General features: G+C 48.2%; 1 protein-coding gene across 1 annotated transcript in view; it reads right to left on the bottom strand.

Moving 5' to 3' along the window:
• The window catches only part of LOC123376106 (cytochrome P450 4B1-like), a 33,106-nt gene that overhangs the window by 5,189 nt on the left and 5,311 nt on the right, over positions 1–22,606 (bottom strand). Inside the window, exons 2-11 of the mRNA XM_045027850.1 lie at positions 18,637–18,781; positions 15,514–15,558; positions 13,395–13,522; positions 11,979–12,103; positions 11,315–11,466; positions 10,482–10,588; positions 9,144–9,334; positions 5,370–5,503; positions 4,170–4,234; positions 3,556–3,638 (exon numbers count right to left, since the gene is read on the bottom strand). Of these exons, the coding sequence (XP_044883785.1) occupies positions 3,556–3,638; positions 4,170–4,234; positions 5,370–5,503; positions 9,144–9,334; positions 10,482–10,588; positions 11,315–11,466; positions 11,979–12,103; positions 13,395–13,522; positions 15,514–15,558; positions 18,637–18,781 (1,175 nt within the window). The remainder of the gene's footprint in view (positions 1–3,555; positions 3,639–4,169; positions 4,235–5,369; positions 5,504–9,143; positions 9,335–10,481; positions 10,589–11,314; positions 11,467–11,978; positions 12,104–13,394; positions 13,523–15,513; positions 15,559–18,636; positions 18,782–22,606) is intronic.

The raw sequence follows: 22,606 nt of genomic DNA, 5'->3' as shown, positions 1-22,606 counted from the left end.
TCCTGCTGCCTTTCAAATACTGCTAAGCGCCATAGGCTGGAGAAGAAAATGTGGCAAGTCTCTTTAAATTGAAGCCAGTGGAGAAACTCTAGTGGCCAACCCCACCCATGTCCCATTCCCCACCCCCCACTTCCCCCTCTCACAGCCAGCAAATCCCTACAGGCAGCTGGGCTGATTTGAAAAGAAGCTGCCTCACTGGACAGCATTGCCCATCCCCTTTCCGCCCACCCCTTTCTCCTTATTTCCCCACCCTCTGTATGTCACAGGTATGTGGGCTTTCCTTTCCGTGTGGGTGATGAGCTTGCAGCCAGACATCCTTGGGAGTTGGTGATTGTGACCTGTGCACACGGCTGAATCTGATCCTTGGCAAAAAAGGGGTTAACCTCAGCTCAGCTTCCTCCTGTCCCTCCACAGGTGCTTAGGGACAGGGTTATAAATTGTTGCTTGGGAGATAGAGAGGAGAGAGAATGTTTTTGGCAGGAACAGGTTCCATGCTCAGGGTCACAGGACTGGGTTGATTCCAGAGCTGGGGAGCTCGCTATTTCCTTTTTTCAATTAAATTACCTTAATTTGCCTTTTTGCTATAAATATTATGCCTTGAGGAAGACCTTGCCGACTGCAGTTGTATCTCCCCCTCCCTCCCCCAGCCATTCTTCTGGCTTATCGTAACCTCATGAAAAAGGCCGATAGGACCAATCAGAATGTGATCTTGAATAATTAGAGCCTGATTCACTGCTCCATGACTCCTACTTAGTGCTGGTGAAATGCCCTTCAACAGACTGATGTTGGAATAAAACAGCAGTAGCACAGTGGCAAATGATGCCTCTGGTATCCTAAATCAGATTGTAATGAATAGGTAGGATCATGTTCCATGTCTGGCTGTTTAATCCCTGATATTCTCAGCAGAGCCAGGAAGGGCGGCATAACTGTGTAATAATGTGTAAATGATATGGAAAAGCACAGTAGGTTTTCCTGGTTGGATTTCTCCCTATTGTGTTGGGAAGGTGGAGTCACTTATCCCCTGCTGGAGGTGCCTTTCAGAAGCTGAATTAGGAAAGAATCAAACAGCTTTACGTAGAGTTTGTTTACTAAGCTTCAAATGACAAAACCCCATTGCCTCCAGCTATGTCTGTAATTTTTAAAGTGTGCAGTTTAATATTATGTCAGGTGTGAGAAGAAAACACTCTAACTTGTGTTAGTCAGTGTCTGGATGAGGCAGATTTTGTGCCTTTTTTGTAATTAAGGTTATTTACAGAATGATTAAGTCAAGAGAACTCACTGGCGCTACACTGATTGATTTATGCCGGCTCGGGGATCTGGCCCATGAACTTCTAGGGATCCCACCATGGGAGAAAACTCTGTGCAGCCATAAAGCTGTCCTAGTGTCCCCTGTGCCACACTGCCGGCAATCCCCAGGTGTGGCGGGTGGATCTTCGGAAAGGAGGTATGATAATTGGGTCTGCGGATATACCCTAATTGTAAGCCCAGCTGTGACAAGTGAGTGAAAGTCCATAAAGTGTCACAATAATCTATAACAACCAATGTCAATGGGGAAAGGTGCAAAGGGGAAACAAACTGAATTAGTCCAAACAAAAAGACCTCCTGATCTAACTCGGAATGTGTTTAGACCATGTTTGGAAAACAAGAGAAGTGCAGGACTGGAAATCAAAGGACCAAAACTGGTGTGTTGGAAATTAGGCCTAACTGGTGAATGCAGGAATGAAGACAAAATATTCTGCTCAAAACTCCCTTTTCTTTTAAAGAAAAAGAATCTGTCAGAGAGCTGCTACTTGGGGACAGGTAAACCGAAAGGAGCGAGCTTTGCCATCAGGGCAGCCACCACCACCACCTCCTGGGACCCTGGGAGCTACTTGTTGGCCTTTGTCATCCTCATCCCGAGCAGACTGAGACTCAGATGACATCGCCAGCTCCACTGGCTCAGGCTAGATCCCAACCACCACCAGGGATGTGAGATTTTGTCCTTCCCTGCCTTGTTTCTTCTCTTTCCTATGCCTTTCCTTTTTCCTCCTGTCTAATAAGAGTGGCTTAGCCGGCTGAGACTGTTTAGAGCTTTGCTTTTCAACTGCCTCTGTGATCACAGGCTTACAGCAGCACAGAAAAATAAACAGTCCACGGCTGGTACGAGTTTGCCAGGTCTTGGAGCGACTAATAAAAATGTGTGCCACGCTTGTTTCTCCAGCGCTGAGGTTGCAAGTAAAAGCCAACACCAGAGACAGAAGCTACATTTCCTATCCTTGCCGTTCTTTTCTCCCCTCTTGTGTGGATTTGTCTTGTTCTGTCTTTTAGGAAACGGGACTGGGTTTGAACAACAACAGCACCAACCCACCTCACCTAACTTCTTCTCTTTCTCCCAAAAAGGACACTTACTACCATCGTTAATCCAGCAAAGAGACTGTAAAATAGGAGGGTTTTCCTTCTAAAAACTCGCTCCAGCTAAAGGGAAAGGGATCAAGGCATGCTGTTAAAATGAAAGCCTTACTTAATACCTCACATTTCAAGTGCTTGAATTGTTTTTCCTTCTTTTCTGTATCTTTAATAGAAGATTTAAAAGATTTTTTCAGTGGAGCTACACAGACTTACACGAGCTGGGGATCTGACCCATTCATTTCCATGGAGCCCTTGTGGGGAGAAAACTTTGTGGGGACAGAAAGCTGTCATAGTGACCCCTGTGCCAGTCCACTTCCTGGTCCTCAGTGTAGGGGGTGTGTCTTGGGAAAGGGGTTATCTCTGCACTGAAATACCAATCTCTGGCTGTTGGAATGGCCCCATGACATCCAGGGTAATGTAAAGCAGCTCTGAGGCTGCTCTATATTACTCCAGGGATCAAACCAGGAGCTGGCAGCCTCAGAAGAAGGGGCTGGAGGTTTTCAATCCCTTCTTTGGCCTGGTCTACACTGGGGGTGGGGGGGGATCGATCTAAGATACGCAACTTCAGCTACGAGAATAGCGCAGCTGAAGTCGACGTATCTTAGATTGACTTACTTAGAGTCCTCGCGGTGCAGGATCGATGGCTGCTGCTCCCCTGTCGACTCCACTTCCGCCTCTCACACTGCTGGAGTTCCGGAGTCAACGGGCAGCGCGTTCAGGGATCAATTTATCGTGTCTAGACGAGCCGTGATAAATCGATCCCCGATGGATTGACCACTACCCGTCGATCTGGCGGGTAGTGTAGACGTACCCTTTTTTGTCTCCCATTCTTGGATTCACTTTACATTGTTCTCTGTACATGGAACAATCTCCTATTTCCTGTCTACCTAGTGCACTCTCTCCCCTTTCAAATGCCTCCTTAAAACCCACTTCCCCAGGAATCCACTCTGCCTTGTCTTCCTGGCTGATGATCTCTCTACGCTATGTCCCCTTCTGTTGCCTTAAAGTATCTTCTCTCCCTTTTCCCTGTCTGCCATAGGGTCTCATCCTGCTCCTGTTGGAGTCGGTGGCAAAACTCCCATCTGGATCCGGGCCTGAGCTCTTGGCAGCACTGACTCCAGGTTTATAAAGCACTAACTAGACACGAATACTAATGCTATACCCCACCTTGCTCCAGCTGAAAAAGGCATGAAAGCATGGGAGTGTCTCCGGGAGGAGTTCTCCGGCGAAAACCTCATGGGATCAAATACCTGTAACGAGAGTGTTTGATAACTCAGAAGAGATAACATCACTGTAGCACTCCTGTTTAGATGGGTGGCTGATTTCTCATATTCCTGTTGCTTGCTGAATGATAGCCTCACTGTGTTGCATAAGTGAGATTATAGAATTGTAAATTAGATGTGTCTCCAACCAGAGGGCCACAACAGAGCCAGGTGTGGCAAGGAGCTTTATTACATCCTTTGAATAGGCGGTACCATGATACATTGGATAAGGATAAGGATGCGGCCCTGGCAGTCAGGCGACCTGGATTCTATGTCCTGAAATGCTGTGTGACCATTGGCTAGTCATTTCCCCTTTCTTTTTTGCCCCCTTTCATCTTTTCTCTGTCTGAGCTATTTAGGCTGTAATCTCTATGGGGCAAGGGCCAAGATCTTGCTGTGTGTTTGTACAGCACCTAACACAACGGGGACCTGATCCAGGACTGGGGACCCCCGGTCACTACCCCAATACAGTAGCTGCAGGAAACAGGTTATTATTATAAAGACAGAAAAGTACCATACCTCAGGATCTTTCCATAAGCTGGGGTCTCTGTGTATAAGATAGATGTTTATTCCAACCAAAGTGCCTGCAAAGCAACAGAAGGGATAAAAAGCTGAAGAAAAAGACAGGTCATTGACATAGCTTCTCTACTTAAGCTATGTTCTGTGAGAGGTTAAGCGTTCTTACAACCACAGTAGGTAGCATTTTTATCACCCCCATTTTCAGGCCACCCATCCCAGTGCAGTTGCTCAGTGGGAAGGTATTACAGCTCTTCCCCTGAACTTCGGTGAGAAGAGCAATAATAATATCTAATTCTTCCCGAGCTGAGTTCTGTGACATGAAACCAGCTGGACCTCCACAGCTCAGCCTCACTCTATGGCTGTGGGTCTCAACTGGAATCACGTGGGCAACGTATCAGCCATGCTCCATCCAGTGTCCAGACTGCAGAGTCTACACATCCCTTGGGACTACTGAGGACAACACCAGGGAGGCCCTGCACTCCTGTTATGTCTCCCCATCTCCACAGAAGGGGAAGTGAGAAGGTGGGTGGGACTCCATAGCTGAGAATCAACTGCAGAAACTCCATTTTGCATCAGTCATTGGGGGTGGGCAGATCTGCTGGCACAGAGATTTCCCCCTGGGGCAGTTGGGAACTAGGAAGACTGGACTACACCATCACCATGATCATCTCCAACCCTGCTTAGCACCAGAGGAACATTTTTGTCCCCCTCATTCCCTGTACAGCTCTAGGAGGACGATTTCAGCCCCACACCTGCAGTAGTCTATGCGTGGAGGAAAGAAAGGGGAAGGATCTGTGGAAGTCGGCAGCATGAGACGTTCATGGACATATTCTCCTTTCACCTTCCCAACAGGTCCCAACCGCAGTGTTACAGGGAGGGAGAGGAGAGGGGAAGGCTAGAAAGTCTTGCAATGAACATGGTGAGATCACCATGACTGGAGAAGGCATCCAAGGCTAAGGCTAGTCCTTAGATCCATCTACTAGGGATAATAGGCTCAGATGCAGCGATAATGAAGGCAGATGGACTATGTGACCCAACAGAGGCCACTTGGAGACCAAATAACTTCAGGATTCTACATGGCCCATTTCGTAAGCCCGGACTTGGTGAGGCTTAATGGAGGGCTGTGGAAGCAAAGTGTAGCTCTCAACAACCAGCAGGACAGGATGCAGACTCCAGAAAGGGGAAATGGAGTAAACTGACCTTCTGGTAAATAACGCCCGTCATGGAAGGTGATGGGTTTGCTAAGCTGGCGGCCCACAAGAGGCACTGGAGGGAAAATGCGCATACTCTCCCTGATGCACATTGTGGTGTAAGGCATCTTACTCAGGTCATCCCTGCAAGCAAGAGAAACCGAGTGACACCCTCCTTCTCGACGCAATAATACCAGGCAGGCAATAGCCGTGCTGAGAATCCACGCTACAGCTTGCATGAAAAACCTGCGCCCAGTGCCCAGGGTGAGCTGCTGACCATATTGTTCTGCCTAAAATGATCATTTTCACTAGACCCGCTTAGCTGGCTTTTACACTGACAATTTCTCTCCTTTTATTCTATTTTTTAAGCCTGTAAAATACAGTTTAATTTCCCCTTTTCCCCCACCCCCCGTGATGAAAATCAGCAGAAAGTGAGTCTGGTGATTCGGGGGGGATAGGATTAGAGGATTTACAGCACCCATGCTTGACTACCCTGTGTTCTCACTGAACAGTAGGTGGGTGGTCAAGCCAACCTGCAGCAAAATGATGTCTATACCCTCAGCTGTGCCTGCTAGCTCAGGCTCAGAGTATCCTCCAGCCTAGGTTAGAGGTTTTGCAGTGTGAACCAGAGGGAGGGTAGGATAACACCCAGGCTGTAGCCCAGGATAACTTTGCAATGAAGACTTACCCTAGTCATAATGATGTATATGACCGGCGTGGCCAAACCATGGTTCACGAGCCACATGCGGCTCCTGGAGCCCCACCCCCCATTCTCCACCTACCAGGCTGTGGATGTCTTGCAGCTCTTGAACGGCTGAAGATTATGGTGTGTGGCTCGGAGGGTCGGTCAGTTTGGCCACCTCAGTATATAAGAATGGCAGTTGCTCGGCTAATGGCACTATGGGGACCTCAGTGGCTTTGCTTAATGAAGCCTTTCTGAACTATTCCTTCTCTTTCAATTTGTGGCCATGGGGTCATATCCCCTGAGCTTGTTTTGTTTGTTAGTTTTGCCTAGTTCTGTAACTCTTCTGCTTTGCCAATGAGTCTAGCCTGTCCGATCCATGGAAGAGCAGGGGGCGGGGCTGGGGGTTCTGCTCCTTTCCTTTCTGGGAAGGGCAGCGGGGAAAGGAGTAGAACCCCCAGCCCTCTCCTCCTCCTGCTGCTGCTGCTGTGTCTTTCCGGTACTCCGTACTGGCTATAAATAGCAGGGGCGGCTCTAGGTATTTTGCTGCTCGAAGCACGGCAGGCAGGCTGCCTGCGGGAGGTCCCCAGTCCCGCGAATTTGGCGGCACGCCTGAGGGAGATCTGCCGAAACCGCGGGACCAGCGGACCTTCCGCAGGCATGCTGCCGAAGGCAGTCTGCCTGCCTCCCTCGCGGCGACCAGAGAGCGCCCCCCGTGGCTTGCCGCCCCAGGCACGTGCTTGGCGTGCTGGGGCCTGGAGCTGCCCCTGTAAATAGCTTGCTGGAACGGCGTACCGGAGGGTATCGGCCTGCTTGCACTGCTGGTTTAGTCACCAGTGTTTGCAGGATTGGGCAAACAGTTTCCTCCTGAAACATAAAGCAGTTGACCTACATTTATAATCCAGGCTTGTCTGCACGCTCTCTACCTGCCTTCCTTGGCACACCTCCCCAGTTTCTGAAAGGACAGAGGGTTTGGGTGGGAAAGGCTGAGTGGCTACACAGCCAACAAAAGCTGTCATTCATTTTTATGATTATTTATGCAACTCCCAGCTCCCAGCCCTGAACCTCCTCCCGGAGCCAGCACCCCATACCCCCTCCTGCACCCCAACCTCCTGCCCCAGCCATGATCCCCTCCCAGAGCCAGCACCCCATACCCCCTCCTGCACCCCAACCTCCTGCCCCAGCCATGATCCCCTCCCAGAGCCAGCACCCCATACCCCCTCCTGCACCCCTTACCCCCTCCTGCACCCCTTACCCCCTCCTGCACCCCAACCCTCTCCTGCACCCCAACCTCCTGCCCCAGCCATGATCCCCTTCCAGAGCCAGCACCCCATACCCCCTCCTGCACCCCTTACCCCCTCCTGCACCCCAACCTCCTGCCCCAGCCATGATCCCCTCCCAGAGCCAGCACCCCATACCCCCTCCTGCACCCCTTACCCCCTCCTGCACCCCAACCCCCTGCCCCAGCCATGATCCCCTCCCAGAGCCAGCACCCCATACCCCCTCCTGCACCCCTTACCCCCTCCTGCACCCCAACCCCCTGCCCCAGCTCTGCCCCAGCACCCTGTACCCCCTCTCACATGCTGAACGCCCCAGCCCCAGGGCTGCCCAGAGGATTCAGGGGGCCTGGGGCAAAGCAATTTCAGGGGCCCCTTCCATAAAAAAAAGTTGCAATACTATAGAATCCTGTATTCTCCTGGGGGCTCCTGCAGGGCCTGGGGCAAATTGCCCCATTTGCTCCCCCCCTCTGGGCAGCCCTGCCCAGCCCAGAACCCGCAGGCCCTCCTGAACTCCAACCCCCTGCCACAGTGCAGTGAAAGTGAGTGAGGGTGGGCAGAGCAATGGAGAGTGGGAGAATGGGTGGAGTGAGCGAGGCGGAGCTTCGGGGAAGGGGCAGGGCAGATCCTGGGTTGCACTTAAATTCAAATTCATAAAGCCAGCCCTGGCTCATGGAATATTATGTTTTTACTCTGTGGGTTGTGACTGATTGCAAACAGTTTGCTGAAAGGTTCTGGCACTTTCTACTAGAAATTTAAGTCATGTGGCTTAGTCGTGATGAGTCAGATAGGTTATTCAGTTCAAAGTTGCCTGGTTGAATGAAGGCACAAGCATTACCAACAGGAACCTTTGTCTAGGTGCATTTAAATTTGGTTCCTACAAATATTCATCCACGTGGATTTGAAATTTGCTTCCCACAAAAATCCATGCCAATAATACCTAATTGCTTGAACATTTGACAGAATGCAAGGAGTCCCATGGGAACTCATTAAACCATTTGAATATTCACAGAACATGATTGAAATCTACTCCCAGCTCAGTCCAAGTGGTTTAATCTGAGAGTAACCCTAATTAAAACAGCATTACAAAGTCCAGCTTGCCTTTGACCACTACAGTTTTTGATGGACACGTAAAATATTGTTTAATTGTCTCATTATCATCCAAGGTTCTCATACATATTACAGTGACAAGGGCTACTTAATTATCTAGATTAGAGGGCTGGATGGCAGGAGATATAATTTTGCACTCACACTGGTAGATTTTTATGACAACTTTTCAACACAGATTTCCAGGGTAGCATCCACTTATTTTTAATGGATCTGAAAGTCACATATGTCGCCATTAACTCACTTGTTTATGTCAGTCTCATCAGTGATGTCAGGCACAGCTGTGGGATTAGCATTTGTTAACTGAATGCCCCTTAAGAGCCAGACAATGGAGAACAAGAGAGAGAAACTTTTTTAAAACTGTGGGTCCCACAAAGTTAGTATCTATTTATGTTTAATGTGAGGAGTTGGATTTCTAAGTATATAAGTAAGACAGAGCTAGCTGAACCTTCAGCTATTTGAAATGTTCTTGCAGGCATCCATGTTAAAGACAATGAAAATCCTGTTCAAAACTCTGATCCAAAGACCACTGGAGTCATTGTAAAGACTCCCTCTGACTACCACTGAGCTTTGGATCAACTAAATATCAGGGCAATATACCACACTGCCTGATGCCCTGAGTTTCAGGGACTTCTTCGTTTCCAACGCTCAAGAATATCTTAATTCACCAGACATAATCTTGAGAGGAAATAACATGAAATAAGATGTGAGCGCTCACCACTGAATGGTCTCCCGGTCGCCCAGAAGCTCCCGTATCTCTTCTCTGCATTTCTGCTGGTGCTCTGGGTACATGGCTAGGCAGTATAAGGTCCAAGAGATCCCGCTGGCTGTGGTATCATGACCCCCAAACATGAAAGTGTCCACCTCAGCACGTATATCTTCATCAGATAATCCATCTCCCTTTTCATCCTAATTGGACAGGGATATTGGTCAAGGGACTGTATTAGCCCAGAGATATATTGCTGCTGCTGCACCACACTGCACCTAATGCTGTCCTTGACAAATGTTAAGCAGACATACCATCACCACTACCAATGGTGATGGCAAATGCAGAGTAACAGTAGGGAAGGAGGGTTAAAAATGGTCTCTTCTCTCTTTCTTTCTACCCTTGAGCTCCAGAAATCTCTCTATTCTCTCAGGTCTCTCCCCCATTGGGCATGCAATGTGGTTCACTCTGAGACTAGTGCACAGATTGGGGTGGCCAGTAGAGCTGGTCTGATTTTTTTTCCCCACGGAAATTGTCCATTTGTTTTCATCCAAAAAAATTATGGGAAATTAGGAGTTTTCATCAAACTCTAAACTAAAAGATTTTGGCTGAGAATAGGCATTGTACTGTCTCATGGGAGGTGTAATTGGCTCCCCTTGTCCCCATTCTCCGCTGTGGGACAGGCAGGGCTGGCTCCAGGCGCCAGCTCAGCAAGCAGGTGCTTGGGGCGGCCAAGGGGAAGGGGCGGCACGTCGGGCTCTTTGGTGGCAATTCGGCGGCGGGTCCCTCGGTCCCTTTCAGAGGGAAGGACCTGCCACCAAATTGCCACCGAAGAAGAAAGTGGGAGGCGGTGGAGCTGCCATGGATCGCAGCTTCTTTTTTTTTTTTCCTGATGCTTGGGGCGGCAAAAACCCTGGAGGCGGCCCTGGGGAGCCTGTGATGGGGTGTATCAGCCCCGCACTGGTGATGCAAGGGTTAACAAACTGGTTTGGGCTGAACAGGCCACACTCCCTCGCCCTTGCTGGGCATGCTTTCATGGAGGTATCATATAAAAGGGGACAGCTCAGCTCAGTCTCATTCAGGAATAGGGAATTCCTGGACTATGCTAAAATATGTGAATTTGAAGCCATAGATACCTATAAACAAAGGAAGTTGACAGATGTGGAGTCCTTAAAGAACTTGCTCCAGAAATTAACTGATGTCAGAGAAAATTAACTTTTAGCCCAACCCAGCTAGGAAACTACACTGCTACAAAGTGGAAAAATCAATGTGAGAATTTTTTTTGTCTAACAGACATACACACACGTATTTACTAGATATGAGAAATAACCACGGTTCTTCTGTACCTACCTCGGCACACAAAAGAATATCGAGGAAGTCCAAGTGTCTCTTCTTCTGGATCTTTTCAAGTTCTCGCTCGTCTTTGAGGGATTTCTTCCTCTCCTTTATCACTTTATCTGTTTCAGAAAAAGAATAATAAAAATATATTTCAAGACTCTGGATTTCTCTGTTAGCTCTACCAACAGAGTGAAGGGCCATCATTCAACATATGAGGTCTTTCTGGCCCCATCCTCCTCCTTGTTTATGATGATAGGATTCACTCTGTATACCATAGGATGCCCGGCAGAAGGGCAGAATCAGAGGCCTGTTAGAAGGACTCTACTCGGTGCTTTCTTGTATCCGTATGTGAGGGGGAATGGGATTTCTCTCATTCCATTACCCAATTGGCTGCACAGTTATTTCTCACTAAATCTGAGTCTGCATAATTCAAATTTAGAGGAAGGTCAGTCCTCAAATCCAGCCCAGATAGGTAATGATTGGAAGGTGCAATCAGGTGTCCACCTCACATCACACCTTTGAGGGCAGCCTTATCAAAGAAGCCAAGGGTCCATGAAGAGTGCACCTCCTTCTCACCTCTAAAGGTGGACTCCCCAGGAGAGGAGTGAGGCACATTGGCAGAACAATATGTGGGAAGCTTGCACAGCTATATAATGTCTATAGATCAATAGAATACTTTGTTGCTATACTGAGAGTCATAGAGACCAAGGTAACAATCTGGCTTCTTTTGAAGTCAACTGATCGCTTCTCATTGGTTTCAGCGGGAGTTATATTTTCTCTAAAGAATTTTTAGCCCTTCCCCCTAAGTTTCAGAGAAAGACAGTGACAAGAACATTGGGAAATACCTGTTTGGAGATGCACCGTTTCACAAGCCTTCTGGAAGCGACGTCCATCACGACTGAGCCAATAGATGAAATCAATTTGATATGGGAGGTACCAGATCCTGTAATTTATCTGATAGGTGATTTCATAGACAGCATTGATGTAGGAATTCTCCCTGAAAGAAAAGTTTACTGAAGGATTTAAATGGCATTTAGCAAAGTATACAACTTTTCTGCCTGTAGTAGAGATGTAACATAGTCACCATTAATCCCAAAGTTGCAATATCCTATACCTAAACAATGAGTTAGTGGCAGCAATATATCCCATAACATTGCATAAAGCTGGGAGAATAACTGATGTTTTGGTTTGAAGGCAGTTCTAAAAAATAAAATAAAAAATTCAGTTTGGGTTGAACTGAAGCCAAAACTTTTCAGTGAATCAAAAAACTCCATTCTCTAGAGGCAGATTCAAACCAGAGTCTGATATATCTTAACCACTGGGCTAAAGGTTATAAAGGGTGTGGGAGGAGGGGTATCGCAACAGCACCACACTGTCCCCTTCTCCTCCAGCTGTTTTGTGACTATTTGTGTCAAATTCGAAAATAGTTTTGAGTCAACCAAAACTGCATTTTTTGGCAAATAAATTATTTGTCCAAAAATTTTGCCCAGGTCTATCCCTTGTACTGACCTGTCAGTCTGGCAGTTGCTCTCATGACTAAAGGCACATTTCAAGATGCTGTCAAGAGTCATCAAGCTGACATGTCCAAAGAGCTCCACCGACTTCTCCTGAGTGATCAGATGTTCCCATTTATCCTAATGCAGGAAGGAGACGGAAATGAGATGGGACAGAAGTGCTTTGCTAGATGCTAGAGCAACAAGGTGGATGACGTAATAGCTTCCATTGGACCAACTTCCATGGTGAGAGTGACAAGTTTTGGAGCTTACACAGAGCTGTCGATATACCTAACACCACAGGAGAGTGGGTTGTTGACCCCCTCAAGTAGCTGATTGGTATGATCGGAGAAAGTAAATAAGGAAGTGGTATTTACTCCTTCTCATAACACAAGAACTAGGGGGTCACCTAATGAAATTAATAGGGAGCAGTTTAAAATGAGCAAAAGGAAGTATTTTTTCACACAACTTAGTCAACCTGTAGAACTCGTTTCCAGGAGATGGTGTGAAGGCCAAGATTATAACAGAATTAAAAAAAGAACTAGATAAGTTCATGGAGGATAGGTCCATCAATGGCTGTTGGCCAGGATGGGCAGGGATGGTGTCCTAGCCTATGTTTGCCAGAAGCTGGGAATGGGTGACATGGGATGAATCACTTGATGTTCTTCTTATGCTCTTAACCTTACTCCCTACCAGCTCCAAGAGGAAGACAGAAGAGAGCTCCTGCACCACCATCACCTTCCCCTCCACTTCCCAGTTAAAGGATCAAGAGAACTAGTATTGACAGCACTCATGATTTGATTAGGAGTATCATGTTTGGTGTTTCTGATCTACTTACACATCTGGGGTTTCAGATAAGTAGGTTTGAGATATGAATTGATGTTTTTTCATACTTGGTTTTAAAGCTGCTTACAGCATAACTTCAGCCCTGTCCTGCTCCGTCCCCTCTCTCGGAGAACAAACAACAGACAACAAAGGGAAGTTCTTTCCCAATTTTAAAAAGTTCTAGCCCTCTCATTGGCTCTTTTGGTCAGATGCCCACTCCTTTTTATTTATTTATTTATTTTAACCTAGGGGACTTTTTAACCCTTTACAGGTAAAGCAAGCAGAGAATAGCTACCAAGAGGGATTTTACAGCTAACTGGCTAGCTGTGTGTTCATAAAAGGGAGTCCTCTCCATCCCCCTTCATTTATCACACCACCATTGTGAGCGAGTGGAGAATTCTCATCTGGTAACATGTTACACAAGTGTAAATTATGTCATAGCATTCAAGACAGCAGTGAATCACCCCATATGTCTTTCAAATACTACATCATGCAGGCAGAGAATCCAAGAGAACACCGAAGAAACGGCAAGAGAAGCTTTGCTTTTAGCATAAAAGTCGGAAAAGAACCAAGTATAGGTGATGACAATAGCAACAGCGGTTCCTACCAGCATCACTTGTGTAGATTTGGTGATCAATGACACATATGGTTTCAAAACCCCATAGTGAAATCCTGGAGTCAGCAGTTTACGATGCTGGAACCACTTTGGCCCGTCTAAGGTCAGTAATCCTTTCCCTGGAGAAACACAGGCAACAATGATTTCAGTCACTAGAGAAGGCAGCTGCTCAGAAAAGTGGTAAGTATGTTTTATGTGTGTGTGGAGAGGAATAATTTATTTTTTTCTACATTCCTTGCAAAAAATATTCAAAATCTTTTGATTTATTTTGAAGAAAAACTGGAAACTGACAACAGGAAAATTTACTTTTCCAAAACCATTTTTTGGTTTTTGGAGATTTAGTGTTTTCTCCTCTTTTTTTGCAGTGAAAAGGGGGGGGGGGGGATGCAGAGAAAAACTGAAAAAAGGGGGGGGACAAGCAAAACCTCTACTATTAAAAAAGGAGTAGGGTTCTGGTTTTGAAAAATGAAATGTTTTTTGGTTTGGGGGCATTGTCAAAAGTTCAGAAAATTTCATATATATATCCACAAATGTTTTCATTTAAGAAAGGCCTTTTTCTCATCGAAAAAAATTCCAGATTAAAAAATTCAGCCTATTAGTCAACGCAATCTGATCATTTCTGTACCAATGCCTAAACCTCAAGTAATTTGGGTCCATGATCAACAGTATTAGCAGCTACACAGTTCAAGTTTGGGGAATGCTGCTCACCTGGTACTTCTGGCTCAACTGGAAGAAAGTGCCAGAATCTAATGAGGTAGTTTCTTCTTGCAAAATCTCCTGCCTGACTTTTTTCTAAGTGCAAGAGGTTCAGATAAGCAGCTTCTGAATGTGTCTCCAAACCAAACCTCCGCGTCTCCCCGCCACCCCCACTCCTCATCCCCAATCACTACATTTTATCCTGTTTGCTAGTTTCAAGGTAAATATCTTACAAAATCTCATTTCACGTGAATGTTTATCTTCAAGGTGGAATGGTAACTGGGTTTACCCATCACTACCCTATTACAGGCGTTCCCCTGGTACCATTAGCCTATTGCCAGACTGCAGTCACCCTCTTCGTAATAGAGAGCAGAGAGACCTGAGAGGAGCAAGAAGATTCCTTCAGGGTGAGGACAAAGCCTGTGGGTGGAGGGTGGAGGTAAGACACACGATTGGAGCCAGCCAGCTTCCATGGTAGACCCTGATACAAGAGCAGGAACTGGGCCTCTTGGGGAGAAACCCTGGGAGGAGCTGATTGCTACAAAGAACTGAAGAAGGGGCTGAGAAAAAGGCAGGAAGGAGTCCAGGGAGGCAGCAGCAAGGTGTCTGAGGGAGCAGATCTTGGCTGCTTATCCCAGGGTTCCTGGCCTGGAGCCCAGTGTAGCTGGTGGATCTTGTTTCCCCTACTAGCCACTGGGAAGGTGGCTTGAAGCCCCTGACATAAGGGGATCAGGATGATTTAAAGACCTGGGAAAGGATTATAAGGAGTGGACATTGAGGCTGAGATTTGGGACCGAGGACCAGACGTAAGGACTTCAATTAGTTGGACTTTCTGACACCTGAGGAGGGGTGTGACCACACCATGACCTGGCTAGCAGGCCGAGTGGCAAGAAGAGGCAGATCGCCTCTGGGTCAGAGTGACTGTCACTAGAGAGGAAATTGCTGCAGTGAATCAGCTGCTCTGCAACCTCCGTCGAAATGTTTTTAATGTTTAATACACTGTATAGCTTTTCAAATGGAAATGAATTAAAGAATGCAAGTCTTTAAAATCACAGACACCGTAAACACTTCAGGCAGCTGCTGAACAAACCATTGAGGCAGGAGAGCAAAAGCAGGTAGAGCCAAATTTGGACATGTTGTAATTCCACTCATTTGAACAGCTTCATTCCTTCTCACACCCTGTTTGTATAGTGCTGACGCAATGGGGCCCTACGTTTGGTTGGCCCTGCCTTAGGCACTACTGTAATAAACATGAATGGTAATAATAAGGGATGAAGTTGCCCCGGGAGGTTTTGTGTATTGAAACAATCTGAAACAGCCTCTTTGCAATCATGGAAACACAAGGGCTGATCCTCAGCTGGCGGAGTAGCTGCTCCGTATCATTATTGATGGCTAAAAGCAAGAATATACTTACCAATCCATGGGAGTACGTAGCGATAGAAAATATTTTCCTTGGGATCTGCAAAATCATGATTGGGAGAGAGAAAAACAGCTTTGTGTTAGTGGTCTGGTCCAGACTGATTGATTACATTGGCCATTCATATCCCTAGACAGCCTGTCTACTGACCTATTGTGATGGGTGTGGAGTGGACTGTAATCTATGGATTTATCTAGATGGCAAGCTAGTGTGCAGTACACTAAGTTGTTCCTAGCATAAGAACATAAGAACATAAGAAAGGCCGTACCAGGTCAGACCAAAGGTCCATCTAGCCCAGTATCTGTCTACCGACAGTGGCCAATGCCAGGTGCCCCTGAGGGAGTGAACCTAACAGGCAATGATCAAGTGATCTCTCTCCTGCCATCCATCTCCATCCTCTGACGAACAGAGGCTAGGGACACCATTTTTACCCATCCTGGCTAATAGCCATTTATGGACTTAGCCACCATGAATTTATCCAGTCCCCTTTTAAACATTGTTATAGTCCTAGCCTTCACAACCTCCTCAGGTAAGGAGTTCCACAAGCTGACTGTGCGCTGCGTGAAGAAGAACTTCCTTTTATTTGTTTTAAACCTGCTGCCTATTAATTTCATTTGGTGACCCCTAGTTCTTGTATTATGGGAATAAGTAAATAACTTTTCCTTATCCACTTTCTCAACATCACTCATGATTTTATATACCTCTATCATGTCCCCCCTTAGTCTTCTCTTTTCCAAACTGAAGAGTCCTAGCCTCTTTAATCTTTTCTCATATGGGACCCTCTCTAAACCCCTAATCATTTTAGTTGCTCTTTTCTGAACCTTTTCTAGTGCTAGAATATCTTTTTTGAGGTGAGGAGACCACATCTGTACACAGTATTCGAGATGTGGGCGTACCATGGATTTATATAAGGGCAATAATATATTCTCAGTCTTATTCTCTATCCCCTTTTTAATGATTCCTAACATCCTGTTTGCTTTTTTGACCGCCTCTGCACACTGCGTGGACATCTTCAGAGAACTATCCACGATAACTCCAAGATCTTTTTCCTGACTCGTTGTAGCTAAATTAGCTCCCATCATGTTGTATGTATAGTTGGGGTTATTTTTTCCAATGTGCTTTACTTTACATTTATTACATAGCATGCCAGGCACTATCGGGCCATCTGGATGGGTCAACCATGTGCTAAAAGTTCCCTCGCACATATTGACCTGGTCTGCACTAAGAACCGTTTTCAGTTTAGTTAGTGTGCAGCACGCTAACGCACTGTAGATTTACAGCCCAGCTTGCCAAGTGCTAACTCACCATCTAGACAAGCCCTTTGAATACTATGGGCTCCATATGTTTGTCTGAGCTTTGTTCCGGGAAACGACCCAGGAAGACAGACAGTAGTCCTCACAAGAGCTCACTAACACACACCTGGGACTCGTAACTCCTTTGGAGAGGGTGCTTCTGAAATGCTACACTGAGCATCTAGTGGACTTGCCCCTGAATCACAGCAGCAATTGGTGGCAGAGGAGACAGACTGGCTAGCAACACTACCAGAATCAGGCATAATAAGGCAGAACTCCGACACAGTGTGTTTGGTTTTACTTTCAGTTTTTTGGCTGTGTTTGGAGTGTACCAGGGAGAGAAGCGTCACAGTCCAGGGAGGACCTTTCAGCCCTCCACATTCCTATCCAAGGGAGGATTTTACGGGATTTTTGGGACACTCACTAATGTGGAGAGTCATGGTCAGACTACCAAGAGCCAAGCTACCTGCACACTGGAATCCAGACCAGAGAGCAACAAGGATGATTTGGCCATCCTTGGTGTGAATACTTCATAAGAACATCCTTATTTATTTATTTTGCTGTTTTGTTTTAAGCCAGCCACCAACTTCAGTGTTGCAACACCAATCAAAGGATGAGCCTTAGCTCACTATTTACCTAGGCAGGTGCTGGGCTCAAAGGGTGGCTTTTAGTGGCTATATATGTTGGAAGGGGTGGAGTTTCTGTATTGTTGTTTTTATCTTTTATTATCCTGCTCCCTTTTTCCTTTGTCCCTTAGCCTCAGTTCCCCATACCTAATCAACAGTCACTGTTTTATTACCTGGGAATTGTGATCGCTATTTTATTTTTGTGTGTGCTCTAACTGACACTCCTCTTTATGATATTGTGTGTGAAATATTTTCTGAAGGGACAAGCCCTCTGTGTTCTCTGCACTAGGAGGAGTTTCCTTGGGTGGAGGTACCAGGCACCCTTATAGGTGAACTCAAGACCCATAACAAATGTTCCCTCTAATTTTTCCCATGCATGTGCAGAACGAATTTTCTTATGTGCCCCAATATGGAGGTGATATGTGGTGGGGGTGGGACCAAGGGGTTCGGAGTGTGGGAGGGGGCTCAGGGCAGGGGCAGAGGATTGGGGTGCGGGCGGGGGGGGTCAGGAATGAGGGGGTTCAGGGTGAGGGAGGGGGCTCAGGGCTGGGGCTGGGAATGAGGGGTTTAGGGTGCGGGTGGGAGCTCAGGGCTGGGGCAGAGGATTGGGGTGCGGGCGGGGGGGTGAGGGCTCTGGCTCAGGGTGTGGGCTCTTGGGTGGGGTCAGGAATGAGGGGGTTCAGGGTATGGGAGGAGGATCAGGGCTGGGGCTGGGAATGAGGGGTTCAGGGTGCGGGTGGGAACTCAGGGCTGGGGCAGAGGGTTGGGGTGTGGGAGGTCAGGGCTCCAGCTGGAGGTGTGGGCTCTGGGGTGATGCCGGGGATGAGGGGCTTGGGGTGCAGGCTGCCCTGGGGCTGCGGTGGGGAGGGAGGACTCCTCCAGCCCTCTCTCCCCACAGCAGCACCTGGGCTGGGGGGGAGATGTGTCTCTCCCTGTTGCGGCAGCTCCAGAGCTGGGGGAGGGACGTCTCTCTCTGTCACAGCCCTGAGTGCCTGATAGGCTGCTGTGCGGCCACAGAGCTTAGCGGGAACTTAGCTCCATAACCCCAAGGAGAAAAGGCAGAAGACTGCAGCCATACATCAGGGCTGAGGTTACACTTGCTTACTCAATTCCTGGCAGGCCGCAGAGCAGAATCACACCTTGGAGGACTTCGATAACAAGTGTGTTGTTCTCATTCAGAGGCAAAATGCACCACCTCTTACCTCCCCTGGCACATACAGCCTTAGCGTAATCAGCATCGTTGAGGCTCACGAACACTATAAATTTCCCAAACCACACGGGGAAGGCACGTGCGTACTTTTTACTCCATTCCAATGCTTTGTCCAGATCCTTCCCACTTCCGGTGAACTGCAACAATGATGGAGGGAAAAGAGGACAGCAGCAATAAGTCAGGTGTTTACCAAAATCTCTCTCCTGTAGAGTTCAAGACAACCTTTCCAGTGTCAGAAGAATGGATAATTATCACAGTGCAAACTCTAAAGTCTGCGATCCCTATGACCATGCTTGTTATATCAGAACTATTATTTAATAATCCATTGCCATGAAAATGAGATGAACAAACATTTAAGCAAGCAAAGTACACACACCTTCCTTCCCTAGTACACTCCAGTGTTAAGATGCTCCATCTTCCACCCACAAAGTCTCACTTAAAAAATTAGCTCCCTTTATATACCCTGTGGGAGTAGACCCAGGCTTGAAGACCTTTGTTTTCATCAGATTTACAATGTCATTTGATAGCAGTGGTTAGTACCTTAATAAAAGAATTGTGCCTTACCGTAAGGGTTTAGCAAAAGCAACCAACCTCAGCCGTGAGCTGGATAATGCAGCACTTCAAACTATGGTGCCTACAGTAATAAGCACATTAAAAATCTACAGCACCAAATAAAATGATAAGATGAGCCAGTCTGATCCAGTTTGTCAACTTCTATGATGCATCCTCAGACTTTTTGTTAACACATTTCAGATGCTTTTGGTTGTTCAATGATATCTTAGTAACCTGAAAGTGATATCACGGGTAGAACATGGCTGGAAATTTTGTCACAGGATATTTTCAAAGAACACTGACTTTTCAACCACATTGACTTTGGTTGGCGGTGGGATTTTGCTTAGTTTCTCTCCTTTTTTAAAAGTCTCCCCCTTTCCATTGTCCAGAGCGTGTGTGTGTGTGGGGGGGGGGGGAAATAGGGTGACCAGATGAGAGGGAGAAAATATCGGGACACATTTTTCTGCTGGCAGAGAAAAAAAAAAAAAAAAGGCAAGTGCTGCTGGCAGAGCGAAATATCAGTACAAAGATCGGTCGGGATGCGGGACAAACACCTAAATATTTGGACGGTCCCGATTTTATCGGGACGTCTGGTCACCCTAGAGGGGGAACACATGTGAGAGGTAAAGAAGGGTGAGGAGGGGAATCAAAATCCAAACATCAGAAATGGATTTGTGGGGGAGGGGACGGTTGAAAAAAATAAAACAAAATTAAAAACTTCCAAGTTAAATGGAAACTTTCGTTCAATTTTGATTCTCTCCCCGCCCCCCCCAATGAAAATTTCCACATACACAAATTTGAACAAAACAGAAAACTTTCATTTCTTTCTAAAATTTCCACAGAAATTAATGTGGATTTTTTTGGCCAGCCCTAATCATGTGCCTTCTGTTGTCTCCTCTCACAATGAAGACTCTTAGGGTACATCTATACTTTAAAAAACCCCACCACAACAAGTCTCAGAGCCCAGGTCAACTGACTCAGGCTTGTGGAGTTCATGCTACAGGGCTTAAAATAGAAGTATAGACTTTCCAGCACGGATTCTTAAACCTGGAAAGGGGTTGGGTCTCACAGCCCAAGCTCCAGCCTGAGCAGAAATGTCTACAGTGCTATATTTAGCCCAGTCGCATGAGCCCCGGCCTGTAGACCTGGATTCTGCGACGCAATGCCGTGGTCTGTTTCATGGTTTTGTTTGTTTGTTTTTGCAGTGTAGACAGGCCTACAGGGATGGATCCTCAGCAGATGCAAATCAGTGTGGCTCCATTGAGGATGTATGGTCTAGATCAGAGGTGCCTAACAGAAGTCTATTATATTACATCAGCACTGTTACCTGTATCAATCCAACTTTAAATTTCATCAGAAAAAGAATGGCTTAAAACAGCCCTGGGAGAGAGCTGAGAGGGAAAAAGCTGGGCTGTTTGGGAAAACAGCCACAGCTGTAGCTGGTGTAATTAGGGCCCAGCTGACCCTTATAAGAGGGCAGTGGGCCAGAAGGACAGACTCTTTCTAGCTTTGAGATGGAGGGACCTGGCTGCAGGGAGCTGAGAGAAGGTATCTGGAGTGGAGCAGGGCTGGGGGAAGGCGAAGGAGCTGGGGAGCTCTGGCCTGGAAACCCCCCAGGCTGTGGCCTAGTGGAAGGCCAATTAGGTACTGCGGTTGCAGGGGGCAGCCCACGGGTAGGCAGAGGCAGCAGGTCCAACCTCCCCCCCCTTGCCTATGATGAGTGGCTTTTACACTGCGGTCTGCCCCAGGGAGCGGGGGCAAGGTGGTGACTAGCAGTAGCCCATGACTGAAGCAAGGTGGGGATAGAGGGTTGGGGGGTTCCCCTGGGTGGGTAGACCCTGAGACTGTGGGGGTATTGCCAGGGGACAGCACCCCAAATACAAGGGGCACTGGGTCCTGGGAGGGACATGGGGGCCAAGCGGCAGCAGGACACTGGCCTGCAGAGGGCACTCCAGAGGCTGGAAATGCTAATTCCCTGAGACGACCAGCAGGAGGCGCTGCAGTGGTGAGTCCTGCACTGCGACACCATGTTGATAGCTATTAATTATATTACCCTGCTTTAATTCTTTATTAATCTAGCCCTGTATCAGTCTGTAGTGAGTCGGTGTGGCTCCCCTCCTGCCCGGCAGAGGGAGCTCCCTTGCCAACCCCCCAGTGGGCGGAGCTACCGCCACCAGTCCCCGCCCCCCGGAAGTCAAGGGGCGGGGCAGGAAGTAGAAAAGGAGCGCACCAGAGCTCAGTCAGAGGCCAGCCACCGCCGAGAGCAGACGTGCCGGTGGGAGCTCCCGGCTGGGAACCCTCCTCGGCCCGAGGCAGCTACCCGGCCTGGCCGGAGCTTCCCCGCGCTCACTACGACGAGGAGTCCCCGGAGCCTCCCCGGAGCCGGTACTGGGAGGAGCCCCCAGGCTTGCCTAGCGCCCGCTACGACGAGGAGCCCCCCAGGCCCTGCTGTTACCCGGAGGAGCCGCCTGAGCAGGCCTGGCCCGACTTCCCGGAGGAGCTGCCGGACCTGCCGCCAAGCCCTGCTCCAGAGGAGCCGATGCAGACGGACTGGCCCGAACTCAGTGCGGCCGACGAGGTAGGCCCTGAGGGGGAGATGGAGTGTAGCCCGGGGGTAGCCAACCCCTGTCAGGCTGCAGGCACTGAAGTGCCGATGTCAGTGTGTTGCGGCCAGGATCCCCATTGACTGCAGCGGATCCACGCCGCTGCTAGGGCCCCGGGCTGGGACACAGTGGAGTGGGTGGGCCTGTGTCCCCCTGCCACCCCTCTCACAGGTGGCAGTCTCCCCCTCACACCAGCACCCCGACCCAAAGGTCTGGACTTACCGGTTGTTTGCTCAGCTCCTGACTGAGGACCTGAGCCCCCGAACTTGAACTGCTGCTCAGCCCTGCCTGAGGATCTGAGCCCTGTGTTTGTTGCTGCCCCGCCCTGAGCTAGGGCCTGGGCTTATACACTGAGCCCGGTATCTTGCTGTTGCCCAGCCCCTGCTCCAGAGGGCCTGGGCCTACTGTGTGCTGCTGTTGCCCAGCCCCTGCTCCAGAGGGCCTGGGCCTACTTTGTACTGCTGTTGCCCAGCCCCTGCTCCAGAGGGCCTGGGCTTTCTTTGTACTGCTGTTTGCTCCGCTCCTGCTTAAGGACCCGAGCACTGAACTGCTGTTGCCCAGCCCCTGCTCTGGAGGGCCTGGGCCGCCTAACGTTGTTCCCTGTCACTCCTACAGACTAGCAGGAGATCAGAAGTGAGTCGGTGTGGCTCCCCTCCTGCCCGCTGGAGGGTTGAGCCCCGACCAACGGATTACACAGTCACTCCATTATCTTGGTTGAGATCAATGTCAGACTGACTGGCCTATAATTACCCGAGTCATCCCTGTGACAGGTATAGCAATTTTCTGCAATATCCTACACAAACCTTA

The sequence above is a fragment of the Mauremys mutica genome, chromosome 8, assembly GCF_020497125.1.
Source record: "Mauremys mutica isolate MM-2020 ecotype Southern chromosome 8, ASM2049712v1, whole genome shotgun sequence".
NCBI classification, from domain to species: domain Eukaryota; kingdom Metazoa; phylum Chordata; order Testudines; family Geoemydidae; genus Mauremys; species Mauremys mutica.
Note: the sequence above shows the minus strand (reverse complement) of the source record. Positions and strands in the feature narration are given on the sequence as shown.